Source organism: Dipodomys merriami, unplaced genomic scaffold (assembly GCF_024711535.1).
Source record: "Dipodomys merriami isolate MVZ:Mamm:240054 unplaced genomic scaffold, mDipMer1.0.p SCAF_1, whole genome shotgun sequence".
Lineage (NCBI taxonomy): Eukaryota > Metazoa > Chordata > Mammalia > Rodentia > Heteromyidae > Dipodomys > Dipodomys merriami.
Genome location: NW_027202270.1, coordinates 126,644,202 through 126,671,098, shown reverse-complemented (window position 1 = coordinate 126,671,098; position 26,897 = coordinate 126,644,202). Strand labels below are relative to the sequence as shown.

Genomic DNA, 26,897 nt, shown 5'->3' with positions numbered 1-26,897 from the left:
GTGCAGGATGTCAGATTGCTGCCCTGTTTTCAGTGGGCTCCATGTTTAATTCATCTTTTGCCTTAATTCCAAGTTCAGAAGTTTATCTCTTATGTTATGCTAGTATTTATGCTGTTTTGTATTGCCTGCCATTGTTGTTCTTTTTAATTGAATATTATGCATCAGTTCTATTCTTTCTGTAGCTGTGAGTTTCAAGTGTACAAATTGGTAAGCTTACCTTTGTTTCGTTTTGTTCATTTTCCCCATAGAATGTCACAGTACAGTTACTTTATGGACTCTGAATAGATATTCTTTGATGAGCTAATGCTTATACACATAGTTCCCTAGGTTGTGAATAATTTCATTACCAAGTTTTATGCTTTCTATCACTTTAAGATCCAGTATAAGGGAAGCAGTGTCTCATTGTAGTTAAAACCTTGGGTTTTAGAGTCCATGTGATCTTGGGCAAGTTACTTAATATTTCTAGGTCATATTTAGATATCATTTATTTTAAAAATTAGATAAAGTAAGATCTATTTCATCAAGTTATTTGAAGGTTTGAATTAATATGTGCTGCAATAAAACACTTAGAACTACTATACATATAACCCTTAGCATGGAAGTTGGCATTTAGGCACTGAGTATAATAATATATAATATAAAAAATTATATATTATAACTAAGATAAGTATTATTTAGATAATGATGTTGGCTTCCTTTGTTGTTATCTTACTGATCATCAGTTCCAGCCTGTGTTTTTTTAAACCTTGTTCTTGGCATTTAACCTCTGCCTTCCTATAGGTTTGCCACTGTACGGTATGACCAAGGAGCAAAGAACATTCGGAATCAGTTCATGCACCTTACAAACTACAGTGTGAATAAGAAGAGTGGAGACTATGTGAGGTACTAGTTGGGAGTAATACTCAAATATGGGTGTTGGAGAGTTGGAAAGTTAACAGGACTCTGGAACATAATGTCTCTCACTTGAGTTATGAGTGACAGTGTAATAGATACATGGAGCGTGCGTGCGTGCGTGCGTGTGCGTGTGTGTGTGTGTGTGTGTGTGTGTGTGTGTGTGTGTGTGTGTGTGTGTGTGTGTGTGTGTGTGTTTATTGGTCCTGGGGCTTGAACTTAGGGCCCTGGCACTGTCCTTGAACTTTTTTGCTTAAGGCTAGTGCTCTGTCACTTAAGCCACACCTCTACTTTCAGCTTTTTGGTGGTTAATTGGAGATAAGAGTCTCACAGAGGGACTGGGAAGTTGGCTCAGTGGTAGAGCGCTTGCCTTGCATGCCTGAAGGCCCTGGGTTCGATTCCTCAGCACCACATAAGCAAAAAGATAAAAGCCGGAAGTGGTGCTGTGGCTCAAGTGGTAGAGTGCTAGCCTTGAGCTGAAGAGCTGAGGGACAGCGCCCAGGCCCAGAGTTCAGGCCCCACGACCCGACCAAAAAAAAAAAAAAAAAGAGTCTCACAGACTTTCTTGCCTGGGCTAGCTTTGAACCAATAATCTCAGGTTTCAGCCTCCTGAGTAGCTAGGATTACAGGTGAGGGGCCACCAATACCCAGCAACATACGGAACATTTTAAAAGTCAAGATATGAGATTGTTTCAGTACTTGGAACATATATCAGAAGCTTTGAAGATAGCTGTACCTTTTGACATAGTAGTTCCATTTCTAGGAACTTAACCTTAAGAAATGAAGGATAGATACACAAGATCAGAGATAAGACTTTTTTGCCAGTCCTAGGGCTTCAACTCAGGGCCTGAGCACTGTTCCTGAGCTTCTTTTGCTCAAGGCTAGCACTCTTACACTTGAGCCACAGAGCCACTTTGGGCTTTTTCTGTTTTATGTGGTACTGAGGAATTGAACCTAGGACTTCATTCATGCTAGGCAAATACTTTACCACCAGGCCACATTCTCAGCCCCGAGATAAGACTTAAAATTTTATTTATTTATTTTTATAGTTTTCACTATAAAGATCTTTAGCATCTTTAATTCCTAGGTTTGTGGTGGTATTTTTTGTTTTGTTTTTTTGTTTGTTTTTTGAGGCTATTGCAAATGGGGTTGTTGGCATGCAGAAAGGCTACAGATTTTTATGGGTTAATAAAGACAAAATTAAGACTTTTTTGGTGTGGTTGGTTGTGGGGTTTGAACTCTGGGCTTGGGCACTGTCCCTGAGCCTCTTTGTACTCAAAGCGAGCACTTGCCACAGTACCACTTCTAGTTTTCTGGTGGTTAATTGGAGATAAGAGTCCCATGGACTTTCCTGCCCGGGGCTGGCTTTGAAATGTGATCCTCAGATCTCAGCCTCCTGAGTACCTAGGATTACAGGTGTGAGTTACCGACGCCTGGCAGAATTAAGACTTTTTATTTAAACTGTATATCGTTAGATGATAAAATATATTATGTGACAATATATGTAACTCAATTTCTTGCTTGAGTATATTAGATATCTTAAGGTAGTTATTTTTTGCTGAGAGAGAAAGAAAAAGAATACTTACTGAAATGCTAACTGTGCTTTACTATAGAGATGTGATTGTTAGTGGGAGACATTTTTGTTTCTTCTATTTTATGTATTTTCTAAAACAAATACTTAATATGATCAAGTTTGGAAAAAAAGAAAAAAAGAAATGAGGCCATCTCAGAAATCCAGTGAAAGAGAGTACCTTCCCAGCTGTGTGGAAATATTCTTTTTGCTCTATTTTCTTTCATTGCAATAATTTTACAAGGAAGTGGAAAAATAGAAAAGAAACCCAAGCTACTTTCTACTTAGACTAAAAATAGCTTCCTAGCAGGTCCAAGGAAAGGAAGAAAATACTCTGGAAATGATAGGATAGTTGCTGACATGGTCTAGGTTTCACTAAATGTCCTGTCATATCCTTTACCTTGGAAGATGAGCATCAGTGTAGTTGGTGGATAGGGTGGGATGGTGGTAAGGACTAAGAAGGCAGTGGCAGAGCACAAATGCCAGAGTTCAGGACTCTAGCATTTCTGGCAGCCCCACTTACTACTATGTTACTATAGTAGTGGGGGGTTTAGTACTCTCCTTGTTATTTGAGTGGCGTCTCAGAGAATACAGAAAAAACTCCATCATTAGAGAGGACCAAGTTTGCTTCACATGTCAAAGCAAGTCTGTGTGGGGTTGGTTCATTAAAATTACTATACTAGATTATCTTATTAATGTGTCTCAATTCAATTCTGGTCTGAAAATGAATCTGAGGTAGTTTAGTGGACTCATCATTCATCTCCAAGATTGTATGTATTATCCACATTGCTGGTAAATTATTGTAATGTTCTTACTTTGTGTACATTCTTTCACATACTTCTACTCTTTCATGATGCATGATTGTTTGGTTAAGGAAGAATTATCTTTCTTCTTCTCTGTCCTTTTCAGTAAGGCAAACTATCTACCTGTTAGTCCCCATTTAAGAAATTTGGAGCTGGGAGCCAGACTCTTATCTCCAATTAACTCCCTCAAAACTGGAAGTGGTGCTGTGGCTAAAAGTGGTAGAGCACTACTAGCCTTAAGCGAAAGAGCTCAGGGACAGTGCCCAGGCTCTGAGTTTAAGCCCCAGGACTGACGGGGGTGGGGATGGCACAAAAGCATGAAAACAGAAAGGACCAAGAAAATGTGATTGGGGCTGGGAATGTGGCTTAGTGGTATAGTACTTGCCTTGTATGCATGAAGCCTTGGGTTCAATTCTTATTACTACATAAACAGAAAAAGCTGGAAGTGGCTCTGTGGCTCAAGTGGTAGAGTACTAGCCTTGAGCAAAAGAGGCTCAGGGACAGTGCCCAGGCCCTGAGTTCAAACCCCAGGACTGGTCAAAAAAAAACATCAGAAAATGTGATTGGGTGCAAGTCAGTGAAATACATATTTTCTAAAAAGTTTGAGGGGTTAAGAAGTCTTTGTGCAGAATCTTGTTTCTACATCCAGGCCTAGTGCATATGTGACCTCAGTTCATTAATTCATTGCAGTTGTGATGATCCAGATGTGGAAGATTATGGGAACAAATGGAGCATGAGTGCTATGCTTAGATACCTGAAACAAGAAGGCAGAGATACAACTGGTGCGTACCAGGCCTTTGAACTTCTCAATGTCTCTTCTTTGTACAAATTTACTATTGGCTTTTGTCAGGAGTCATCATCTAACTCTGATGATGTTGCTGGGGTAGAGTGGAATGGTTGTTCTTGGTGTAACTTTTTCCTGCAGCTTACAAGATTGGAAACAGGCTTTCCATAGCTCCCCAAATTCTGTTTTTTTCTTTCTAATTTAGAACCTAGTGAGGTCCCTTCTTTAATGTTGAACTGCTAGCTAAATACCATCAACTTTTTATATAATAAATAGCCTATCTCTGTATTGGCTATGAGTTCAGATCCTGATGCTGAGTTAGAGAATGGACGAATAGGCTTAGAATCAGAATGGGCACTGTTGCTCAGCCTTTGTTGCAGAATGGGAAATGGTGTGCAAAAGAAACGTATCTCAGTCCACAGGTGAAAGGGTAGTGGAGAGGAGTGAGAAAGAAAGGAAGACTACTTCTTCATTAAGTCTGCCTTTTGTTATAGGCCACCTGTGTGCATCCCCATGCACCCATGCTGAGGGCTCTTATAGAAAGGCCTTTTGAATGAGCACAAATGCTTCTATAATTATACTGTTTCTTGAAATCTCCCATTAATCCATGCATTTTTAGTATTATTAATATTTATTTCTTTATTGCAGCATTGATGGCCCATGTGGAAGACCTCATCATTAAGACTATAATATCTGCTGAACTAGCTATTGCTACAGCCTGTAAAACCTTTGTTCCTTATCGCAGCAGTTGTTTTGGTAAGGAGCTACAAGAAGCTTGACGTGTTTTATAAAGAGGGTCTTGTGAGGTTGGAATGGGATTCTGAGGGTAGAGAGGCTTAGGGATTCAACAGAATTGAGAGGTATAGAAGGTGTTTTCTTTCTTTCTGAACTCAGGTGGTATGCAGATTCTACTATGAGATAGGAGGTTAACTTAGAAGTCCCGTGAGGAGTAACTAGCTTTCTGGGTGGGAAACAGGATTGGAACTGAAGTGTGGGTCTCTCTGTCAGAGTGCAGTCAGAAAAAGTCTGCAGTGGACTGTACAGGAATCCAGCTCTAACTAATGTATTCCAGAGCCCTTTGGCAGCCAGACTGGGAACTGGTCCAGGAAGCTCTGGCTGGTACCAGTATGTACTTTCTCCCATTTTCCTATGACTCCTCCTTTTTGTTTTAGTTGGTTCCTTCCCCCACTCTTCCTCTTCTTCCTCCTCTTTTTCTTCCTCCTCCTCCTCTTATCATTTTCCTTTTTCCTTCTGTTTTACACAACCTTCTGATTGCAAAGAAAAGGGATAACAGAATTCCCACTTCAGCATCAGGAAACCTGTTACTTACTGGCCCAGTAGCTATGACTGAGGCCCTCGGGGTACGTAGGTATTTGCTTTCTATGTGGGAAGGAGCTTCTAGGTAATTGCCAGCATGGATGTCTATAAGGTCAATAGACTTTCAGCAGGCATTAGGCCTTAGTAGTAAAACACAGTACAGTCGTTGGTAGGAAGGAAGATCAAAGCATGGTGTGAAGTAATGCAAGTAGTAAGGATAGGAGGGGCACAGCTTGCTTTAGGAGACAGGATAGCAGGAAAGTAAAGAACATGGGCTCGAATTTCACAGCACTAATTTGAAACCCATTTGTACCCCTCACTAGTTTGGTGATTTCAACAAACTCCTCTAACTCTGTCTCTCAACTCTCAAGTGGCAGCAGTGATGGTATTTACTCCAAAGAGTACCACAAAGATCAAATGTGATGATGCGTGAAAAGTACTTGGCACAGTGTATGTCCCTTAAGCTATACTCAATAGAAATTATTTAATTATTTTTATAATTAAACATAATTCTTGACCTCATTAATGAATTATAACAGTCTGTACTTAAGCAGCATTAAAGTAAGGAACTGTCAAGACCCTGAAATAGAAGATATAGATAAATCAGGACCTAAAATTGCACAGGAAAAGGAGAGATTGTATTATCATAAAATGCATATGAAGATGTTCATGTCTTTTTAGATCCTTAAATGGCTTCCTATGCTTAAATGATCTATATATGATAGGACTTTCAAGGCTTCTGTGATCTGACCCCAGCTGACTTTCCTAGGATTCCATTTCCCTACGTAAACTATCTAGTCCAGCTATTCCATGGCTATACCTTGGAACATGTGTTTGTGTTTAAGAGAATATCTGAGTTCCACTACCTAGCTAGAAAATACTCCTATCTACTGGCAGACTATTCCTTCCTTCCTTTCCTTTTTCCTTTCCTCTCTTTCCCCTTTCCCCTTTCCCCTCCCCCCTCCCCTTCTCCTCTCCCATCCTTCCCCTCCCCTCCCCTCTTCTCTCCTCTCCTTTCCTCTCCCTTGTCCCTTTCCCCTCAGTACTCCCCTCCCCTCCCTTTCACTCCACTCCCTTCCCCTCCCTCTCCTTTTTTGCATTGCTGAGGACCTTACAGGGCCTGGAATTTGCTGGGCAAATGTTCTTCCACGGAACTAAATCCCAACCCCTCTCATTTCTTTCTTAAGAGTCTGTTCCATACTTCCTTCTCTTGGAAGCCTTGGTGTCCTTATGTGACCAGCCCCCATGCTGTTCTATGCTTGTTGTTTCATAGTTTTGTTTTTTTCTATTCTATGCTGGTGTTTTATTTACACAAACTTCTTCAGCTTCTTCTTGATTTTTTTTTTTTTGGGGTGGGGGGGGTCCGGTCGTGAGCCTGAACTCTGGTGAGCCTGAACTCTGGTCCTGGTCACTGTCCCTCAGCTCTTCAGCTCAAGGCTAGCGCTCTACCACTTGAGCCACAGCGCCACTTCTGGCTTTTTTTTTTTTTTTTCTGCGTATGTGGTACTGAGGAATCAAACCCAGGGCCTCATGCATACAAGGCAAGCGCTCTACTACTGAGCCAGCTTCCCAGCCCCTTCTTGATTTTTTTTACAAGAAAAATATTGTAGTTTTTGGAGGAGGGGAAGTATTGCAGTTTTTTCAGGACCTTGCATTTGCTAGGCAAGCAATCTGTCACTTGATCCACATCTCTAGACAGGGTCTCATACTTTTTGTCCAATTGGCCTCTGACTGCTATTTTTCCCTCTTCACCTCCCAAGTAGCTGGGATTACAGGCATTAGCCATCATACTTTTGAATTCTTAATAGTTACCGTGACTCCCTTCTCATCTTGTCCTATTCCTCCTCCTCTATGTGGTGGTTACTTGAGTTTTGAACTTAGAATCCCATTTTTGCTAGGTAAGTGCTCTACCATTTGAGCTACTATCATAGTCCTTTTATACTTTAATTTACTTTTTAGTGAAATCTTGCATTTTTACCTGGGGCTTCCCTCCTACCTCTGCCTAACGCCTAGTTTGGATTACAGAAGCATGCCATGCACCCAGCTTGTTTTTTGGAGATAGTATCTTACTAGCTTTTTGTCTGAGCTGGCCTTAAACTGCGTTCTTTCTGTCTATGCCTCTCATGTAGCTAGGGCTACAAATGCTATCTAATACACTTAGCCCCCATCTCATCCTATTTGTCAGGCCAAACCTGTGAAAGGTTTGTAATGCTTTGTCCTTACTTTCTTTATTCTACACCTGGACTGCCTCACTGTGTTATATTACCTAGTAATGTAATCACTCACATCCTTCAAGTATCATTTCTCTGGTGGCCTTTTTACTAACTCCTCAAGGTTAGACTCTCACTCTTTTAACCCACGTGCTGTTCATAACTCTTCAGAAGTACCCATGTGTCACCAGGCACCCATTTAAATGTCTGTCTCTCTTAACAGACTGGCAACTCCTGAGGAAAGTCGCAGTGTCTCTTTTGTTTATGTACTCTGGTAGAGTAGTAGTGTCTTCTGCTCTTAGAGAAAATGTGGAAATGTCAAATGAATGATTGGTGCTTGCTTTTATTACATGTTTTTGTGTGTGGCCTGACAGTAGGCTTCCCAGTGCATCTGATTTGGTAAGAACTCAGGACCTCAAAGGTGGGGTTGGGGGTATAGGAATATAACTCCAACCTCAAACTTTATTCAGTTACAATAATAAATAAAAATTTATTTTCTACATCTGTTTGACTCTCCCTTGTTGCTAAATTTCTCATAGTACTCCTTATAAAGATCTTTCCTGTTGTCTGCTCTCCCTTCACCCTTCCATTTCGCCTTCCTTTCCTTCCTTCTTTTTCTTTTCTTTCTTTCTCTGTCTCTCTCTGTCTCTCTGTCTCTCTCTCTCTCTTGTACACTCTTTTTTTTTTTTTTTGGTCAGAACTAGTGATTGAAATGACAGCCTCGAGCTTGCTAGGCAGATGATCTAAAAGTCTTTTCTCTGAGTAGTTAATCATGAGAGCTTTTCTGAATGTTTCCTTATCTTGTTTTATTACCTTCTTGCCTTTTGGAAAGCTTAGGAACTTCATGGCAACAGAATCTTGTACTTTATTTTTGTGGTTCCGAGGATATAACCCAGGACTTTACCCAGGCTAGACAGGCTATCACTGAGCTATATCCACATACTGCAACAGAACTTTTTGATGTGAAAGAATCACAGTGACTTTCTGTGACTCAGTGAAAATACCCAAGTCCATTTGCTCCACATGCCCTCCTCTCCCCTTCCCTACTTAGGTTCAGTTTCAGTAAACTGAGTGCATGTGAGGTTTGTTAAATTGCTGACAGTCTTCTTGGCTTTTGTGGTTCTAATTCCACTTCCCGTAAGCCCTAGGATCTTGTGTGTTAAATTCACCTCCCCCATTAGGGTATTTGTATTTGTGGTTATATTTATGTGAATCTTTTGACTCTTAGCTTCTTCTAGGATTTTAATTACAAGGAGTAAGTGTGTATGTGCACGCCCACACAGATACACACACACACATGCTGCACACACATGATAAATAGGCATTGAGAGTTTCCCAGGAGGTTTTGGCTTAAAGAAATCATTGGTGCTGTTGGAGGGGGAAACAGAGAATGCACAGTTAGTGCTCATTTTACTGTTTTGTTGATGGCCTTCTACTTTTGGGATTGCTACTAGGAGTATTCCATTATTATCTGAGAATTTCTATCTTGTGGCTCTTTCTCATTCTACCACCTATGGTGTCCAACTGTTACCAGGTACCTTCAATATTCCTTGTTAGTCCCTGGATGCATTTAACTTTCTTCCAGTTCCTGTTATGTATAAGGTGAAAATTAGTCTTATAGCAGTACATTACTGTCAGCAATTTGTGATGGTCATACATATACCTGCATTGCATACTGAGTATTAATACATAGACTTTTGGACCTTCACAGACTGTGAAACTTAGCCATGTAATGCTATTTTTGTGGAAAGACTTTAGAAAGTCCAGAAATGTAGAAATGGAGACTTTGAGAAATTAACCCTTGCTCTAGTTCAAGTGCTAGTCAGTGAAAGCACTGGGATGAAAGAGACTTGTCCTGGAGAATGGCTGCTTCAGATGAGTCTTAGACTCTCATCAACTTGGTCGTAAAACTTAAGTTACTCAAGTTTTGATAGCTCTCTCAATAAAACAGATTTTTTTTTGGGGGGGGGTCATAGGGCTTGAACTCTGGGCCTGGGCGCTGTCTCTCAGCTCTTTAGCTCAAGGCTAGCATTCTACCACTTGAGCCACAGCACCACCCCTATTTTCCTGAGTGGTTTATTGGAGGTAAGAGTCTCACAGACTTTCCTTGCTCAGGCTGGCTTTGAACCAGATTCTCAGATCTCAGCCTCCTGAGTAGCTAGGATTACAGGTATGAGCCACTAGCACCCGGCTCAATAAAACAGATTTTTTTTTTTTGTCGGTCATGGGGCTTGAACTCTGGGCTTGGGCACTGTTCCTGGGCTGTTCAGCTTGAGCCACAGTGCCACTTCTGATTTTCTAGTGGTTGGAGATAAGGGTCTCATGGACTTTACTGTCCAGGCTGGCTTTGAACTGCAATCCTCAGATCTCAGCCTCCTGAGTAGCTAGGATTACAGGTGTGAGCCACCGGCGCCCGGCACTAAAACAGATTTTTGAAATCTGATTTTTTACTACCTTCCAAGACTGTGGAAAATATGCTGCAATATGAAATGCTATGCTTTGATAGCAATTCTTCAAATATGCTGAGGAAATTATCGCTGTAAGATGACTCTGAGGACAGCTTTTTTGGCCACTTGAAAAAAAAAATCCCCAAACAACAGGATATTAGTTTTCCTTTCAAGACATTGTTGCTGACTGTGGTTTTAACTTTGTGTTACGTGATGGGCTTTGACTGTCTTCTGCCTGGGATCATGTTGTCCAGTCATGGGACCACTTAGGAACTGATGAGTCTATCTTTGTTTTGGTCAGAGATCAGCCATAATCTTGTTAAATGAAATCTGGCTTGGCTTTCTATTACTTCTACTCTTTACCATTTCATAGGGAAAGCAGATGTTTTCAAAGGAAAGTAACCATAAATGATTGTGGAAAGAGTAGAAGTATGCAGCATACATTCTCTAATAATATAAGCAGCTTGACCAGCAACAAAGGAGAAAAGTCACAATATTCACTTCTGTGGTATAGGGATTTGAACTCAGACCTTCCCACTTGCTAAGCTGGTGCTCTACCACTTGAACCACACCTCTAGTCTGGCTTTTTTGCTGGCTAAATTAAGATGGACTCTCCCCAATTTTTCTGCCTAGACTGACTTTGAAGCATGTTCTTCCAGATCTTATCTTCCTGAGTAGCTAGGATTATAGTCTCGAGTTATAGGACCCCCAATCCCCCACCCTCCGAATGTTTACTTTTCAAGATAATCGTCCTATTTTATTGCTCCTGTTTGGGTGAGAGTGGACATTTACTATAGATGTTCACTGTAGGGATTGTATAGGAAGAATGTATTGTTTGTTAAGCAAACATTGGTTATTTCTTTTAGTCCTTCACAATGTTGTTGGTATTTATTATCAACCATTTACTGTGAAATCATTGCTGTGTGGACACAGAAAAAAGATTCAGAAAGGTTAAGGAAGTTGCTCTAGGTCATCCAGCTAATAAATGGCAAAGCCAAATTTGAGAGCCAGATCTCTCTGGCTCTTTCTCCACCCACATAAAGCCAAGTTGTGGTGAGTCTGCTGCTTTTGGCATGTCTCATATCCTGGAGTCTCCTCTGCTCTCCTGTAACCAGATCTCAGGAAAAATGATATCATCCTTGCTAGCAGATCAGGTCTAAAAAAGGCTTCTTTCTGCTCTAGTACCTAGTCCTAGAGACATTTTTCAAATCTACCTTTATATCTAGTAGTCAGATACTACATCGATTTTCATGGATTAGTTAACAAACTGGCTCTGAACTTCCTTTCTTTAGTTCATTTTCCTGTGGGATCTTGGTCTACTTTTTTCCAGAATTCTCCTTTTGGACCCCATTATAAAGACTTCTCTCTTAGCTTTTGAACACAAATCTCTAGTTAAGGTGAGAAGAATTTTCCTTATATAAAAGGATTTCAGTGGCAGAGAAATCTGGCCAGTCCCAGCACTTTCCTTTCCCTGGGGACTGTAACTTCAGCTGGACCTTCGTTGGGCAGGGAGGTAGAGTTTCCAAAATTAGTGGGGCACGTTTAATATTCTCTACTTTTCTATCAAATCTTTTTCCCCCTCTTGAGTTCTAAACCATCTTTTAAAAATCAGATCTTTACTTTCTTTTCTCTTTCTCCCTCTCTCCTCTCTTCTTTCCTTTTCCTTTTTTTCCTCCTTCCCCTTCCCTTTCCATCTTTCTCCATCCTTTCCATCCATCCTTTCTTTCTTTACTTTTTTGTTTTTTTGTTTTTGTTGAGATAGAGTCTCATATGGAGCCAAGACTGGTCTGGAACTCTCAACATAGCCTGGGCTGGCCTTGAACTGGAATTTCTCCTGTGTTAGTCTCCTGAGTGTTGGCATTACAGGCCTGTGCCCCCACACCTGGCTCCGTAGTATGTGTTTAATATATAAAATTTTAAATAAACACTTTTCTTCTTTGTGAGTTGTGGCTTTTTATGAGTATCTCAAGCCATTTGGGTCAAGGTGTTTTTGTTTTGTTTTAATTTTTATTTTTGTGTGTTGGTCCTGGGTCTTGACCTCAGGGCCTGGGAGCTGTCCCTAACTTAACACTCTACCACTTGAGCCACAGGTCCACTTGTAGCATTTTGGTGGTTAATTGGAGACAAGAGTCTCACAGACTTTTTTCTCTGGGCTGGCGATCCTCAGATATTAGCCTCCTGAGTAGTTAGGATTACAGATGTGAGCCACCAGCACCCAGCTTTCAAGGTTATTTTTAAGAGAGAGACTAAGTTATTTTTGTGTTTCCCAAAAATTGCCTATTTATTTTCACTTAATTTTCTTTTTTTTTTTATTTTCAGTATATCTTGTGTGTGTGTGTGTGTGTGTGTGTGTGTGTGTGTGTGTGTGTGTGTTTAAACTATTTCTGAAATAAGTTAATTATGCAATAGATTACTTGGTATGTGACAGTGAGACCTGGCCCTTACCCTCTAAGAACGGTGGGAGAGGATATGAAATGATAAATTACAGTACAAGTAGTGATTGTGGTGCTCCTGGAATACACAGCAGTTGCCACCATTGCCTAAAGCAAGCCATCCTACAGAAGCAATATGGCAAGTACAGTGTGGTGACAGGATGTGGGAAGAAGTATGTCTAGATGTAGCTCACATGGAATTGGAGTGTAGAACATAAGGTTAGGTAGGTAGATTCAGGCCATATTGTAAAAGACTGACCAGCTGAAATTCATCCAGTAGACAATATACAGCCACTAGAATGTGGGGAGTGATAGGATTGTTGTTTCTTTAACTTTTATTGTAATGTGACAGTACAACAAAGGGAATACTGTACAACTTTACTATCAATGGCTAATTTGAAATCCTCCAGGGACACCTTGACATCACTACCTGTCTCTGTGTGGCTATGAGATGTGTGTTTTAGAAAGCACTTGGAATTGTCTTGGAAAATGGACTGCAGTGGGGCAAGGGTAATGCTAGAGAAATGACTGAGGAGATGAGGTCTGATAGTTTACACTTCCCATGTGACCTCAGTTTCCCACTTATGTAAATATCTACTCAGGAGAAGTGCAAGCATGTATTCACACAGATATCCTCACACAAATGTTTATAGCAACTTTATTCATAGTGGCCCATAATTGGAAACAACATCCACCAACTGCTATAGATATTACGAAATGTTAATTAGGAGTAAGTGGAAATGTACCACACTTTTGATACAGGTTACATGTACATTGTTATATATGTCAAAATTTGCTCAATGACTACTGAATGAAGCCAGTTGCAAAAAGCTACATACTATAATCTTTTTTTTGGGGGGGGTGGTCCAGTCATGGGACCTGAACAGCTTGGGCGCTGTCCCTCAGCTCTTCAGCTCAAGGCTAGCACTCTACCACTTGAACTACAGCACTACTTCCGGCTTTTTTCTTTTTGCTTATGTGGTGCTGAGGAATCGAATCCAGGGCCTCAGGCATGCAAGGCAAGTGCTCTACCACTGAGCCACCTTCCTAGCCCATACATACTGTAATCTTAACTACTCAGAAGGCTAAGATCAAAGGATCATAGTTTGAAGTGAGCCTGGGCAGGAAAGTCAGTGAGAATTTTTTTTTTATCTTTTCTTTTTTGATACTGGGGATCAAACTCAGGATATTGTACTTGCTAGACAAGCACTTTGCTACTGAGCTACATCCCAGCCCTCTGAGACTTTTATCTCCAATTAACTAACAAAAAGCTGGAAGTAGAGCTGTGGCTCAAGTGGTAGAGTGCTTGCCTTGAGCCATAAAGCTCAAGGACAGTGCCCAGGCTCTAAGATTCAAACCCTAGACCAGTGTGTGTGTACACACACACACACACACACACACACACACACACACACACACACACACACACACACAAACACACACACACACACACACACACACACTGTATTGACCCCTCATTGTATTGATTCAATTTATACTTTCTCTGGAAAAGGCACTAGTATGCAAAAATTAATGGTTGCTGGGGGATTGGCTGTTGCAGAGCATGTGGCACATTTCTGATTTTATCTTTATCATGAGGTGGTCTGTAATGGTATACATTTGTCAGAATTCATCAGATTATTTGCTTTAAGCGGATGAATTTTAAGTTATACCTCAGTAAACCTCATCTTATAAAAAGATGAATAGGTAAATCTCAAAACTATGCTAAAGAAGCCAGACTGTATAGTATATGATTCTCATTCATGTGAAATTCTACAATAGGTGAAACACATGATAGATGTTAGAAGAAATTGTGGTTATCAGATATGGGAGTAAAGGATAAGGAATTTATCAGGAAGAAGCATGGGGGATCTTTTTGGACTGATGGAAATATTCTGTAAGAATTGATATGAGAAGATGGGCTGGGTTGAAGAGAGGCAGGCAGGGCAACAATCTGGCAATATATGAGATTTGGGAGGAGGTAAAGTGTTGCTAGTTTTGGAACCTGGTGGATAGGGTTGCCATTTTCAAAGGTAAGACTCGTAAAAAGTCAAACAGTTTTGGGAACAACACCAGGTGCTGTCTTGGTGAGTGTCAGATTTCTGTTGGATATCCTAGTGAAGAGTCTATAATGTGACTAAAATTATAGATTTAGTGTCCAGGAACCACAGCTAAAGGAATAGATTTGAATGCTGCCATCATAATATTAATTATAGCTATGAGAATACATGAGATCACATGAGAAAGAAAGAGACTTGAAGATTCCAAAGATGAGAGCAGTGTCCTAGAACCCAAGGGAGAAGAAAGTTCCAATGAGTAAGGGGTGACCCATAATTTTAGATCCTTGGGCTTTATAGTAAGGCCATTGAAAAAAACCAGTCTATTATTAGAGAGTAGAAGCAGAACAAATCCTTAGGGGTTTGGTAGTGAGTAACTCTAATGCAACAAGTGTAGATTGCCATTTCAAGAATCTATATTAAAAGAAAGAAGGAGATAAGGGTATGACTGCAAATAGACTGAAACAGCTTCTAGCCACTAGAGTAATTTTCAAGTTTGTTTTGGTTTGGCTAAGGGCAAAAGGAAATTTCTCTTACCAAGGAAAACTGACCTGGGGAAGTGTTACTTAATAAGATAGTAGCAGTGATTCTCCAAAACTGCTTGCTCTCCTGTCATGATGAAGATAACACAAGAACAAAAAGATGTGCTCTCACCCTAGAAGAAGCCTGGCTTGCCTGCCCCATTGATGACAGGCGCATTAGTAAACTTCCTCCTGGATACTGAGTTTTTGAAGATTTAAGCACAGCTACTAAAACACACAACATAAAAAGGGAGGAGTTTCATATTCTCACTATAACCTTTTTATGTTTTAAAATCTTTTTTTCATTTTTGGAAAATTGCAAATAAAAGTTTCAGTTCAGAATGAGTTCAGTATTAATGCACTAAAGCATAGACCATGTAATACCTCTTTTTGTGTGTGCTGGTATTAAGCCTGGAGCTCAGAGCCTTGAGCCGTTGCTTAGCTTTCTTTGTTCAAGGCTGGTGTTTTGCCACTTGAACCATACTTCATTTTCTGGCTTTTTGCTAGCTAATTAGACATAAAAGTGTCATGAACTCTTCTGTCCAGGCTGGCTTTGAACTGGGATTGTTAGATCTCAGTCTTCTGAGTAAGCTAGAATTACAGAAATGAGCCACCAGTGCCTGGCTATACCTTTTAAAATCTTTAACATTCACAGAACAGTTGTAAAGACACTTGTCAGGGATTCAAATTAATGCCTTAAATTGAGTCGGTTATTTCAATTTAGAATCTGATATATAAACTGTCTTTCCACACCATTCCCCTCCCCTAAGTCAGCCTTGTAGGTGAGCTACTGGACCTTGCAGATCATAAGTTAAAGTGTGGTACAGATATAGCTACATTGAAGGATTTAATTTTTTGTTTTGTTTTCAAGTTTGTCTCATTTGCCGTAGATACTGTTCCGCACTAAGAGGCGTATTACCTGAGTGAAAATTCATTTACTATTGTGAAGGGTTTTTTCTTTCTTTCAGATATTTGTTTCCCTTAGAATACTGGCGCTTAGCCTGCCAGCCAAGATTTCTTGGAATTTGTGTCCAATTCAGGGAAATGATCAAGTAAATGGTACTTACATAATGCTTAATGTGAAGTGCTTAGATAGTGGATTTCACTGGTTATTTATCTGATTCAAATTGTCCTTGATTTATTTTTGAGTTCACAAACCTGATGAACACTCGCATCAATCATATATTCACCCCATTCTTTATACTGTAATAGTACTATGTTGTCAGGAAACAATAGAATCCTGTGCTTTAGCCTTTTTTGGGGGGTTCTAGTCTTGGTCTTTGAACTCATGCCTTGGCACTATCTCTTAGGTTTTTTGCTCAAGGCTGGATAGTGCTCTACCATTTGAGCCACAGCTCCACTTTGAATAGTGATCCTCTGATCTCAGCCTTGAGTAAGGCTACAGGTGTGAGCCACCTGCACCCAGCTGTGCTTCAGCTTTTAAAATATTGAGTATAATTTTTGAAATAGACATTGCATCCTCTCTTGTTTGTGTAATATCAACAAGGACTTGTACATTGTACAACTAGATTTTTCTTTCCTTAAAAAAAAAAAAGCTGGGTGCCGGTGGTTCATGCCTGTAATCCTAGCTACTCAGGAGGCTGAGATCTGAAGATCATAGTTCAAAGCCAGCCCAGGCCAGAAAGGCTGTGAGACTCTTATTTCCAATAAACCGCTAAGAAAACCGAAGTGGCACTGTAGCTCAAGTGGTAGAGCGCTAGCCTTCAGCTGAAGAGCTGAGGGACAGTGTCCAGGCCCAGAGTTCAAGCCCCACAACCGACAAAAAAACAAAACAACACAACAACAAACAACCAGGGTCTCTTTATAGTCCAAGTCTCATGATCCTTCTGTCTCAGCCTCCTCAAAGCTGGAATTACATGTGCATGCCACTATTCTTGGTTAGAGTTTACATTTTAAATGCCTAAGAATAGACTTTTCTCGGGCTGGGAAGGTGGCTCAGTGGTAGAGCGCTTGCCTGGCATGCCTGAGGCCCTGAGTTCGATTCCTCAACACCACATAAGCAAAAAAAAAAAAAAAGCCGGAAGTGGCACTGTAGCTCAAGTGGTAGAGCGCTAGCCTTGAGCTGAAGAGTTGAGGGGCAGCGCCCAGGCCCAGAGTTCAGGCCCACGACCGGACCAAAAAAAAAAAAAAAAAAGACTTTTCTCAGGTTCAAGGCATATATTCTGTGGTTTCACTAAAGATATTCTGAAGGAGCCACGCGCTGGTGGCTCACACCTGTAATCCTAACCACTCAGGAGACTGAGATCTGAGGATCATGGTTCAAACCCAGCCCAGGCAGAAAAGTCCGTGAGACTCTTATCTCTAATTAAAAACCAGAAAACCAGAAGTGGTACTGTGGCTCAAGTGGTAGAGCACTCGCCTTGAGCTGAAGAGTGCCCAAGCCCAGAATTCAAGCCCCATGACCAACAACAACAACAAAAAAAAGATACTCTGAAGATTGCATTGTATATAAAAGTTGTGAATTTATTACCCAAAAAAAGACAGTTGAAGGAGCTGATTCTTTTTTTTTCCTTTTCTTTTTTTGGCCAGTCCTAGGGCTTGAACTCAGGGCCTGGGCATTGTTCCTGAGCCTCTTGTTCAAGGTTACCACTCTATCACTTAAGCCACAGCACTACATCTGGCTTTGTCTATGTATGTGATACTGAGGAATTGAGCCCAGGGCTTCATGCATACTAGGCAAGCACTGTACCACTAAGCCACATTCCTGGCCGCTATTCTTCACATTTTAAAATATGAATAATATTTAAATTTTATATAATTACATGAAATGAATGCCATCTCATACTCTCATAATTTTTCTCATAATTAGTTTTGCAAATTGAATGGAATCTTGTATAATTATTAGGGGCACAAATACATTCATGGAAACTTTTATACTGTATATAATCCAGTACTCAAGAGAAAGACATTGGAGGATCATTAGTGCTGTGCCAGCTTGGCCTACAGAAATGACACCCTGCCCTCCCCTTTAAAAATAAACAATAAAGCTGGGTGCTGGTGGCTCATTTTTGTAATCCTACTCTGGAGGCTGAGATCTAAGGATTACAGTTTGAAGCTAGCCTAAGCAGGAAGGTCCAGGAGACTATCTCCAATTAACCACCAGAAAACAAGAAGTGGTGCTGTGGCTCAAAGTGGTAGAGCCCTAGCCTTGAGGGAAAGAGCTCAGGGACAGTGCTTGGGCCTTGAGTTCAAGCCACAACCAACATAAATAAATATATAAATAGGAACATACATGTTTCTTTGACTTAAATAAGATAAGTGTAAGGAAAACCAAATATTGACAATTGACAAATATAATTAATAGTGTGTATAAGACAAAGCAAAGGATGCTAAGGAAATCACATTGTACAGTCAGGTGACCACTAGGTTTAGATTACCATTCTAGGACTCTTGGTATTCTAAATAGGACTCCCTATGTTCTAAATATGGCCATTGGGGCTATTATTTTACAACCACAAATCTGCATATTTTTTGAGAGGCTTAAGAAATGAAAACAAATTTACCTTGAACCAGTAATATTTGTTTCAGAAATCAGAAATCCTGCTTCTGTTTTGAGCATATAAGCTCTGTTCAGACAGTAAGGAAGCTAGCGTTTTGTTTTGTTTTCCCCCTTGGAGAAAAGGTGAAGGCAGTTTATTTGATGACACAGGGTGAGATGTTGGGAATGAGTGGACTCCTGAAGTTCTGGTGCTTGATGTATATACATACTAAAGACTGTGCATATTGTGATTGCAGTCAAGTGGATCTCTACTAATAATACAAAGGGCTTAAAAAGTTTAACATCTCATCCCTGAACGTGTTAAGTAAAAGCAGACCTTGAACAAGGAGTTGCTCATGAGTGTTGCTTTGCTCCTTGCCATAGTTGGGGAGGTAGAGGAAGAAAATCAGAGAAGAATCCAGAAGCCAGAGAAATTTGATCTTTGGCTTGCTACTTCCTTAAATGATTCTAATGGTTCAAGACGACTTGTCATCTGCTACCACTGGCTTCTCTTTTCTTCTGACTTCTTGTCTATAGGCCACATGTTTGACTTTCTGTCTTCAAAGGGAAATTGAAACCATGGGAGAAGGGAAAGAATAAATATATTTTACCCTTCAATGTCTTCTGACCTTGGTTGAAAAAGCAGGATCTTAAGGTTAAGAAAATGCAATGGAAACCCTAGATCTGAGCTAGGAATTCTGTGGAAACCTGGAATGAATTCCCCTCTCCTGAATGATGATCTGGGTACCAACTATTTTAAACTTCTTATCTGGAGTTCCTTAAATGGGACAGGTAGGTGAGATTACCAAAGCAGAAGTCAGCTTTGCTGAGAAGCCCCCTACTTCCCTGTATACCTCTTTCCTTCTGGAATGAGCTAAAGCAGATATCAGGGGGTTGGAAGGGGGACCATTGCCTAGTCCACACTTTCTCTTCAGATTTCAGATCTTAAGCTCCTCAGTTTCACTCTCCCAGTATCAGGGTTTTTCTCTAGTTAGACCTCTAACCCTGTATTAGCATTATTAGCATCCATGTATTAGCATTATTAGCATCCCAACAATGTTTCCTTTTTTAAAAAAAAGTTTTAATTTGAGTTCTTCCAGTTAGCCTTATCCTGCTACTACCTCTGTCCTCAACCTCCTCCCTATTAGGAACTTCATTAAATAAGAGGTATGAGGTGGCTCTGAACCAGATGACATTCCATTTAAGTCTTGGAAGGACCTAGCATATCCTCTGCTAACCTCCCTGCTGGCCCAGATGAGAGGAGGAAAAGGGGGTGGATAGAAAGCCACAGATTGCAGAAAATCTAGGCGTGGTCTTGAAGTAGACTTCATCCTTAGGGATGATGAGATGAGTAGGTGGGCAACAGTCATCAGAGAGTAATGATCATAAGATCTTCTCATAGCATGCAAGTACGGGGAGGTCCTAGAACAAGACCTCCATACAGACATTCTTGTAATGAAGAGCTGTATTTTATAAGCTATTTAGTGGCATCCCTGGCCCATCTCAGTTAAGACAACCAAAAATATCTCCAGAAATTGTCAAATGCCTCCTAAGATAAAAATCACTTACAGTTGAGAGACAGAGCTCTAAAGATGTTTCTCTTAAGTGATTTCATTCATGTTTAGCTTGACCTGTGGATGACCCAGGCCCCCTTATAGAATATGCTCAAAAGAGCTGCTCACAATCTTTATTCAGTGTTGCTTGTGCTTGCAGGAGTTCAAGTTTTCTCTGGTGGACATGAGCTATGCTTCTTTTCTTGCTCAGTAGAAGAGGGGCAGTGTGGAGACATGACTAGGGTGTGTTGGCATTGGAGAAAGGAGAGGTAAAAGCAGCAGGCATACCTTAGTTGTCTTCCCCAAGTTCTATTTCTGTTCCTTAGTCCTAGAACCAGACACAAATAAGACTCAGGGAGTTTTGTCTGAAGACCATGTCCCACTCTCACCTGACTAGACAGTGCTTTAGATAGATGGGAGAGCAATGTAGGAGAGCAGAGTCTTTAGGCATTTTCAGTTTTCTCAGGTGTTTTTTTTTGTTGTTGTTGTTTTTGTTTTTTGTTCTGGCCCTTTCTTTAAGGGTAATTAAACAGAATAAGACAGAAGAGTTCCTGCCTGCTCTAAGACAAGAAATCTGGCATCATTAGCTCTGGTATAGGAAGCCTGTTTTATGGTAGTGGGGTCAGTATTGTAGGAACTGATAGTCATTCTGCTGATTCCACCGTCTGTCCAGTCTGTCCCCACCTACAGTGGCTGAGGTTCTACCATGTTTCCGGTTCCAGTGTACTTCCTGCAGTTTTTAGGGTCGAAGACTGGTCATCAGTTTACTCTGTTACCAATTTACTCTGTTTCATCAATCTAGGTGCTCTAAAAGCAGTCTACCTTGCCGCCCTAAGGAGTGCACTAGACTGGAGATCTAAAGGGGTAACAGGATAGGGTAGAAAGCGGGGGAACTCCAGACCTCCAGCCTCATCCTAATACCTATTCTTTGAACACAGTCTTCTCTTTGGTGCTCTCTTGCCTTGAGCTACCTTCTCTTACATGTATGCGCCATCACTTTAACAATAAAGTGATAGGAACGTGTTTGAGAGTCATAATTGATATTGAAAAATTGTTAAGACTTTTAAATACATTTTTCAAATAAAAAATGTAAACAAAAAAAAAAGGGGGCTAGGAAGGTGGCTCAGTGGTAGAGCGCTTGCCTTGCATGCTTGAGGCCCTGGGTTCGATTCCTCAGCACCACATAAGCAAAAAGAAGCCAGAAGTGGCACTGTGGCTCAAGTGGTAGAGCGCTAGCCTTGAGCTGACAGCGCCCAGGCCCAGAGTTCAGGCCCCACAACCAGAGACCCCCCCCCAAAAAAAAAAGAAAAGAAAAGAAAAGAAAATGCAACAGAAGGTTCCTGGGGAGATGTCTTCTATAGATTTTTCTGTTTTCAGAGTGTGGTAGGGAGTAGTGTAGGAGGGCATCCAGAGCCAGCCTGAAACAGCACTATTAAGATGTTGTTGCTTCATTCCTGGACAGCATTTTTTCCTTAACCTGTAAGAGCGGCACAATTATGTTTTCTGTTCTTAAGTCAGCTTACTATCTTTGCAAAACTCAGAATACCACTAGAGCAGATGATAAAAGTAAATTTTATAGTGGCTAATTTTTTTGGCGGGGTGGGGAGAGGAGGGTCAGTTGTAGGGCTTGAACTCTGGGCCTAGTTGCTGTCCCTGAGCTCTTCAGCTAAGGCTAGTGCTCTACCACTTGTGCCACAGCACTACTTCCGGTTTTCTGGTGGTTAATTGGAGATAAGAATCTCATGGATTTTCCTGCCTGGGCTAGCTTTGAACCTCGATCCTCAGATCTCAGCCTCCTGAGTAGGGTTACAGGTGTGAGGCACCAGTGTCCAACATAGTGGCTAATTTTTGGTGGCAGTGTTGAATTCAGAGCTTCAAAATTGGTAGTACTTTTACCACTTGACCCAGCTTCACCTCCCCCACTGTTTTGTTTTGTTTTTTGTATTTTTTTTTGCTTTTAGTTATTTTCTACATTAGGTCTTGCTTTTTTGTCTAGGACTAGCTTTAGACCTTGAACCTCATACCTATGCCCTCCTATCTAGATGGGATTGCAGGTGTGTATCTACTGCCACCCCCGCCTTGTTTGTTATGGTGGGGTCTCACTAATTTTTTTTCCTGCATTGATCTCAAACTGCTATCTTCCTGTCCTCTACCTCCCATATAGCTAGTATTATAGGCATGTAGTCCCACGCCTGGTTATAGTGTTATTTTTAAAACTATCCTTGAACTTGATAACCTCTTTTGAGCTTGAAAGATTCTGTTTCTAGGATCACTTCTTATAGTCAGTGAGTTTCTGGGCCTCTTGCAGCAGTTGATTGGCTTGGATTTTTAAGATTTTTATGCAGGCATGACATGAAAAATGATGGTTTATATATTGTGTTGTGTTTCTAGAACTGTATGGCTTTGACGTGCTCATAGATTCTACTCTGAAGCCATGGTTGTTAGAAGTGAATCTCTCTCCTTCTTTGGCCTGGTAAGTCAGCTCTATCAACTAGAAAAGGACAAATCTGCAAAGGCACTAAAAAACTTTTGTGGGGTGGGACTGGTGGTGGGGAGTCATTTCCGTTGACACTAGTTATTAGAGATGACTGCAATTTTATTCGTTTGTTTTTTTGTTGGTTTTGGGGCCTGAACTCTGGGCCTGGGCCCAGTTCACCTCTTCAGCTCAAGGCTAGCGCTCTACCACTTGAACCATAACACTACTTCTGGCTTTTTCTGCTTATGTGGTGCTGAGAAATTGAACCCAGGGCCTCATGCATGCAAGGCAAGCACTCTACAACTGAGCCACCTTTGCAGCCCCATGACTGCAATTTTGAAATTGAGATATAGCAACTAGGGATCATTGTCTTTCTAGACAATTAATTTGCAATATATGTTTACTGTTTATATGGCTTCCTGGATGATTCTTGCACTCACTTTTGAACCCCACATTTTTTTAACATTTTTTTTCATTTTGTAGGTGTTCTGTTAAGACTAAAGAAATACAAAAGGTTTAATTACTGATAATTTATACAGATCCATTTCACATGTGCGCGCGCGCGCGCGCGCGCGCGCGCACGCGCACACACACACACACACACACACACACACACACACACACACACACACACACACACACACACACACACACACACACACACACACACACACACACACACACACACACACACACACACACACACACACACACACACACACACACACACAGTAAAGGTAGAATGCTGCACCTCAAGAAGTGTACTTTTCACCCCATTCCATGTATTGGTATTCATCAAAGATTAAATCTAAGAAAGTTTATCTTAAAAAAAGTTTTTAGAGCTATCTGTTGTTTACAGGAAGGAAATAAACCTATTTGTTAATCCCAAAGAAGATTCTGATTACATCTGTAGCTCTAGGAATTTCTATTAGCTATATGCTCCTCTAAACAGAAAATACTAGAGATTTATGCCAAAGACCACCCAGCTTCTGAGTTTCTAAGGTTAAGAGAGAGTTGCAAAATGCCAAGGAATCAAATAGAAGTTTGACTTTTGGAGCAGGAATTTGGCTTATCCTCAGTAGTAAGGTAGAGGGCCTAGATACTACAGATGCTTACGTTTCTGTCAGCCTCTTGCATATTGCTCAGTGAAGTGTATTAGACAGTGTTAGAGATCCCCCGAGTGATGCATTGTGGGCCCAGCAGCCAGAATAGTCCTAACACCAAAGCCAGCATGGCAGTTATTGCCACAGAGATCTTCTTGCTTTTCCATGTTGCTTCGGTGTCATGGTCCTGCTGCTTCATCTAGTGAGATTGTGTATATCTTTCTGCTATTTACAAACCTGCCAGTCTAGGAATATTTATTTAGAACAGAAAATGAAGACATAAAAAATACAAATGGGGCTAGAGTTTCTTGTCTTGCATGTGAATGTGATTCTACAATTGCAGCAGTGAAACATAATTAGGATGATGGACACACTCATAACAAAGCATACTAAAAGTCTGAACCTCTAAAACCCACAGTGATAATGAAGCAATCTTCTTGACTTGTACAAAATTTGTATAATAAAAAGATTACACGTCAGAGAATCAAGGCATTGGTACTGGGCCAACCTTAGGAAAGATAAGTTTAACACTAGACTTTTATTTCTTGCTTTCTCTCTAGTATTCTTTTTTATTTTTCCATAGATTTGCTGTGCTTTTCAATGACATTTGGGAACTTTGTTATATTGAGCCTATTAGGCAGTTATTCTGTTAACCTACAGAACTATCAGTTGCTTTCTTTCTCTGTTCTATTAGTGATGCACCTCTGGACCTAAAGATTAAAGCCAGTATGATTTCAGATATGTTCACTGTTGTAGGTAAGTAGTGTTTTCTGAGCCTGACTCATATAAAACTTAACCAGAGCATCCATTTTTGCTAGGTTCCATAGGTGTTGCCAACTGGCAGTTCCTAAGCCATGCTAAATGCTTTGTACTAAAAAATTATATTTTCAGGGAAGTGTTTATGTTTCTACTCCCTCTGGCTCCATCCTGTCCTGAGGCTGAACCACAACTAAGGCTGAGACCTGGGGCATGGGAATTATGAGCTGAGGCAGAGAATTAAGTGAAGATCTGTAGAAAGTGTATTTTTCTCTGAACTGGAAAAGTGAAACCCACTGAGGAAGCTTTGTTACAAAGGAGACTGACTGTATTTCTGCTAGCCAGTCTCTACTGGTCTCAACATGATCCCTTCTGTAGTAGTTATAGCCAGAGCAGCCCTAGGAAGAAATCCCATTTTAAGTAGATAAGCCGAACTTTGAAACGTCAGATGGGTATGGTGTGGATTTATTGTTGTTTTTTAGTTCCCTAAAAAGACATAATAAAATATACTTGACATGATCCGGTACTTGATGTACCAGCAAGTGCTGTAAAAACTTAGCTCATCTCTTTTTCTTAGATGAGAACCTGTTTCTTTAGGAAGGAAGTAAAATTATCTGAAGCCCAATTCTTGAAGCCATAGATAATCTACAAAACCCATTTTGGAAATTGCTAATAGACTACATTTGACAATTCTACAAGTACACCATATAATAGGACAACTGCCTTTCAGATTCTCTGAGTAGAGACAATATTTTTTGTCATGTATTTTTATTGTTATTATAAAGGTGATGTATAGAGAGGGGTTACCATTACATAACTCATTTCTTTTTGGACAGTGTCACCCCTTCCCTTGCTGTCTTCCAGCTTTTCCCTCCCTTCCCCACTCAAAAGTTGTTTTCAATGTAATACAACATTGGTTTTTAATTAGTATGCAAAAGTCATTGTAAAATAACTTTATCTTTCAACAATTACATGTCTCAACGTGCTTATTTGCACATTTATTTGGGATTCATTAAAAAAAAAAAAAGCCCATACCTCTTTCTCAGTAAGAATTTCAGCTGCCCAACCAGCATTATCTTCTTGAGGATGGCTGTCTGTAATATTTATGACTGAATTTCTATAATATTATGCTGTGAAACTGGGTTTTGTACATCTAAAGGTGCAGCCAAACCTGTTAATTTCTAGAAAATGACAGGTTTTAACGTTGCCCATTCCCTATTCAGGATTTGTATGCCAAGATCCTGCCCAGCGGGCAACAACCCGGCCAATTTATCCCACCTTTGAGTCTTCCAGGCGAAATCCATTCCAGAAACCTCAGGTAAGCAAATGCAGCAGGAGGGAGACCAAAAGAGGCTTTCTGGGAAGTGGTAGCAGATGCAGATGAGGAAGCTGAAGCATTATGGATGTGAGGTCACTTGGGGCAGGAGAATTTAGAGATCAGTCTAGATCGTGGCAGTTATGTTCAGCTGCAGCTAATAGTGTATGCCTTCAGTGCTTTCCAACAAACTTACCTGCGTTTGTTTTGTCTTTTCTGTCAGCTTCTTTTTTCTCCTACTTTACCTTTTTCCTTTCTCTTTTCTTTTTAAAAATATATCCCTTCCCCTCAGATCGACAAGCTCATAAACAAAGCACAGACAGGGTGCCTATTAATTCTTAATTGTTACTACATTCTTTCCAATCTTCAGACTGGTTTTATAAAGATGCTCCATTGAAATAGCAGCTTTTCTATAAATAGTTCTCTTCAAAAGACCCTCCAGTAGTCATGAGTTATTGGTTGAAGTTGCATGAAATATGTGCCCAAAGAAACCTGTGGGTCTTAGAAGCATCTTTTGATCAAGCATTGTTCTGGTTTTTGTGTACTCTTCATTCTCTTCTATTTAAACCAGCCAGTCCTTCTATTTATTCTATCATCTCTTCAGTCCCTGAATGTGTTAGTATTGCTTATTTTCACTTTTGTTTCTTTGCCTTTAAGATTTCTTCTTATTTAAAAGATCTACCTACTCTCTGCCCATTTGGTTTGATTACCTTGCCTACTCAGAAATTTTAGAGACTTTTTCTTACTAATTCCTCTCACTCTTTAGTGTTCTTTACTTTTACCTCAAGGTTGTCCACTTGATGTGCATGCTATTTTGCATTCATGTTACTTGTATTTTGTCTAATACTCTTCTGCTAGTCTATAAGCTCTTTGAAGGCAGAAATAATGTCTTCTTTTCTCTCCTCTTTCCCTTTTGCCTCTTCTTCTTTTGATCCCTCTCTCACCTCCACTTCAACTCTTCTTTGTTTCAATATTCTCCACTTTTTCCTCCTTTTTTCTGCTATTCCTTTTCCTGCTCCTCTTTTTTCCTTGTTAGTCTTATTTGGAGTAGTACTATTTCTGTGTGCAAAGCTCATATATTATTATTTAGATAACTTTTCATTAGAACAGGGTTTTCAAATGAGGATGTCTATAAGGCACGTGATGGAAATGAGGTAAATAGG

At 40.4% G+C, this 26,897-nt stretch overlaps 1 protein-coding gene across 19 annotated transcripts in view; it reads left to right on the top strand.

The window, feature by feature from the left end:
• Positions 1-26,897, top strand: part of Ttll5 (tubulin tyrosine ligase like 5) — a 242,939-nt gene that overhangs the window by 50,928 nt on the left and 165,114 nt on the right. For all 19 annotated transcript variants that reach the window (XM_070029485.1, XM_070029462.1, XM_070029431.1 and 16 more), the window contains exons 10-15: positions 781-882; positions 3,955-4,046; positions 4,697-4,804; positions 22,476-22,557; positions 24,358-24,419; positions 25,643-25,737. In XM_070029485.1, coding sequence (XP_069885586.1) covers positions 781-882; positions 3,955-4,046; positions 4,697-4,804; positions 22,476-22,557; positions 24,358-24,419; positions 25,643-25,737 — 541 coding nt within the window. The remainder of the gene's footprint in view (positions 1-780; positions 883-3,954; positions 4,047-4,696; positions 4,805-22,475; positions 22,558-24,357; positions 24,420-25,642; positions 25,738-26,897) is intronic.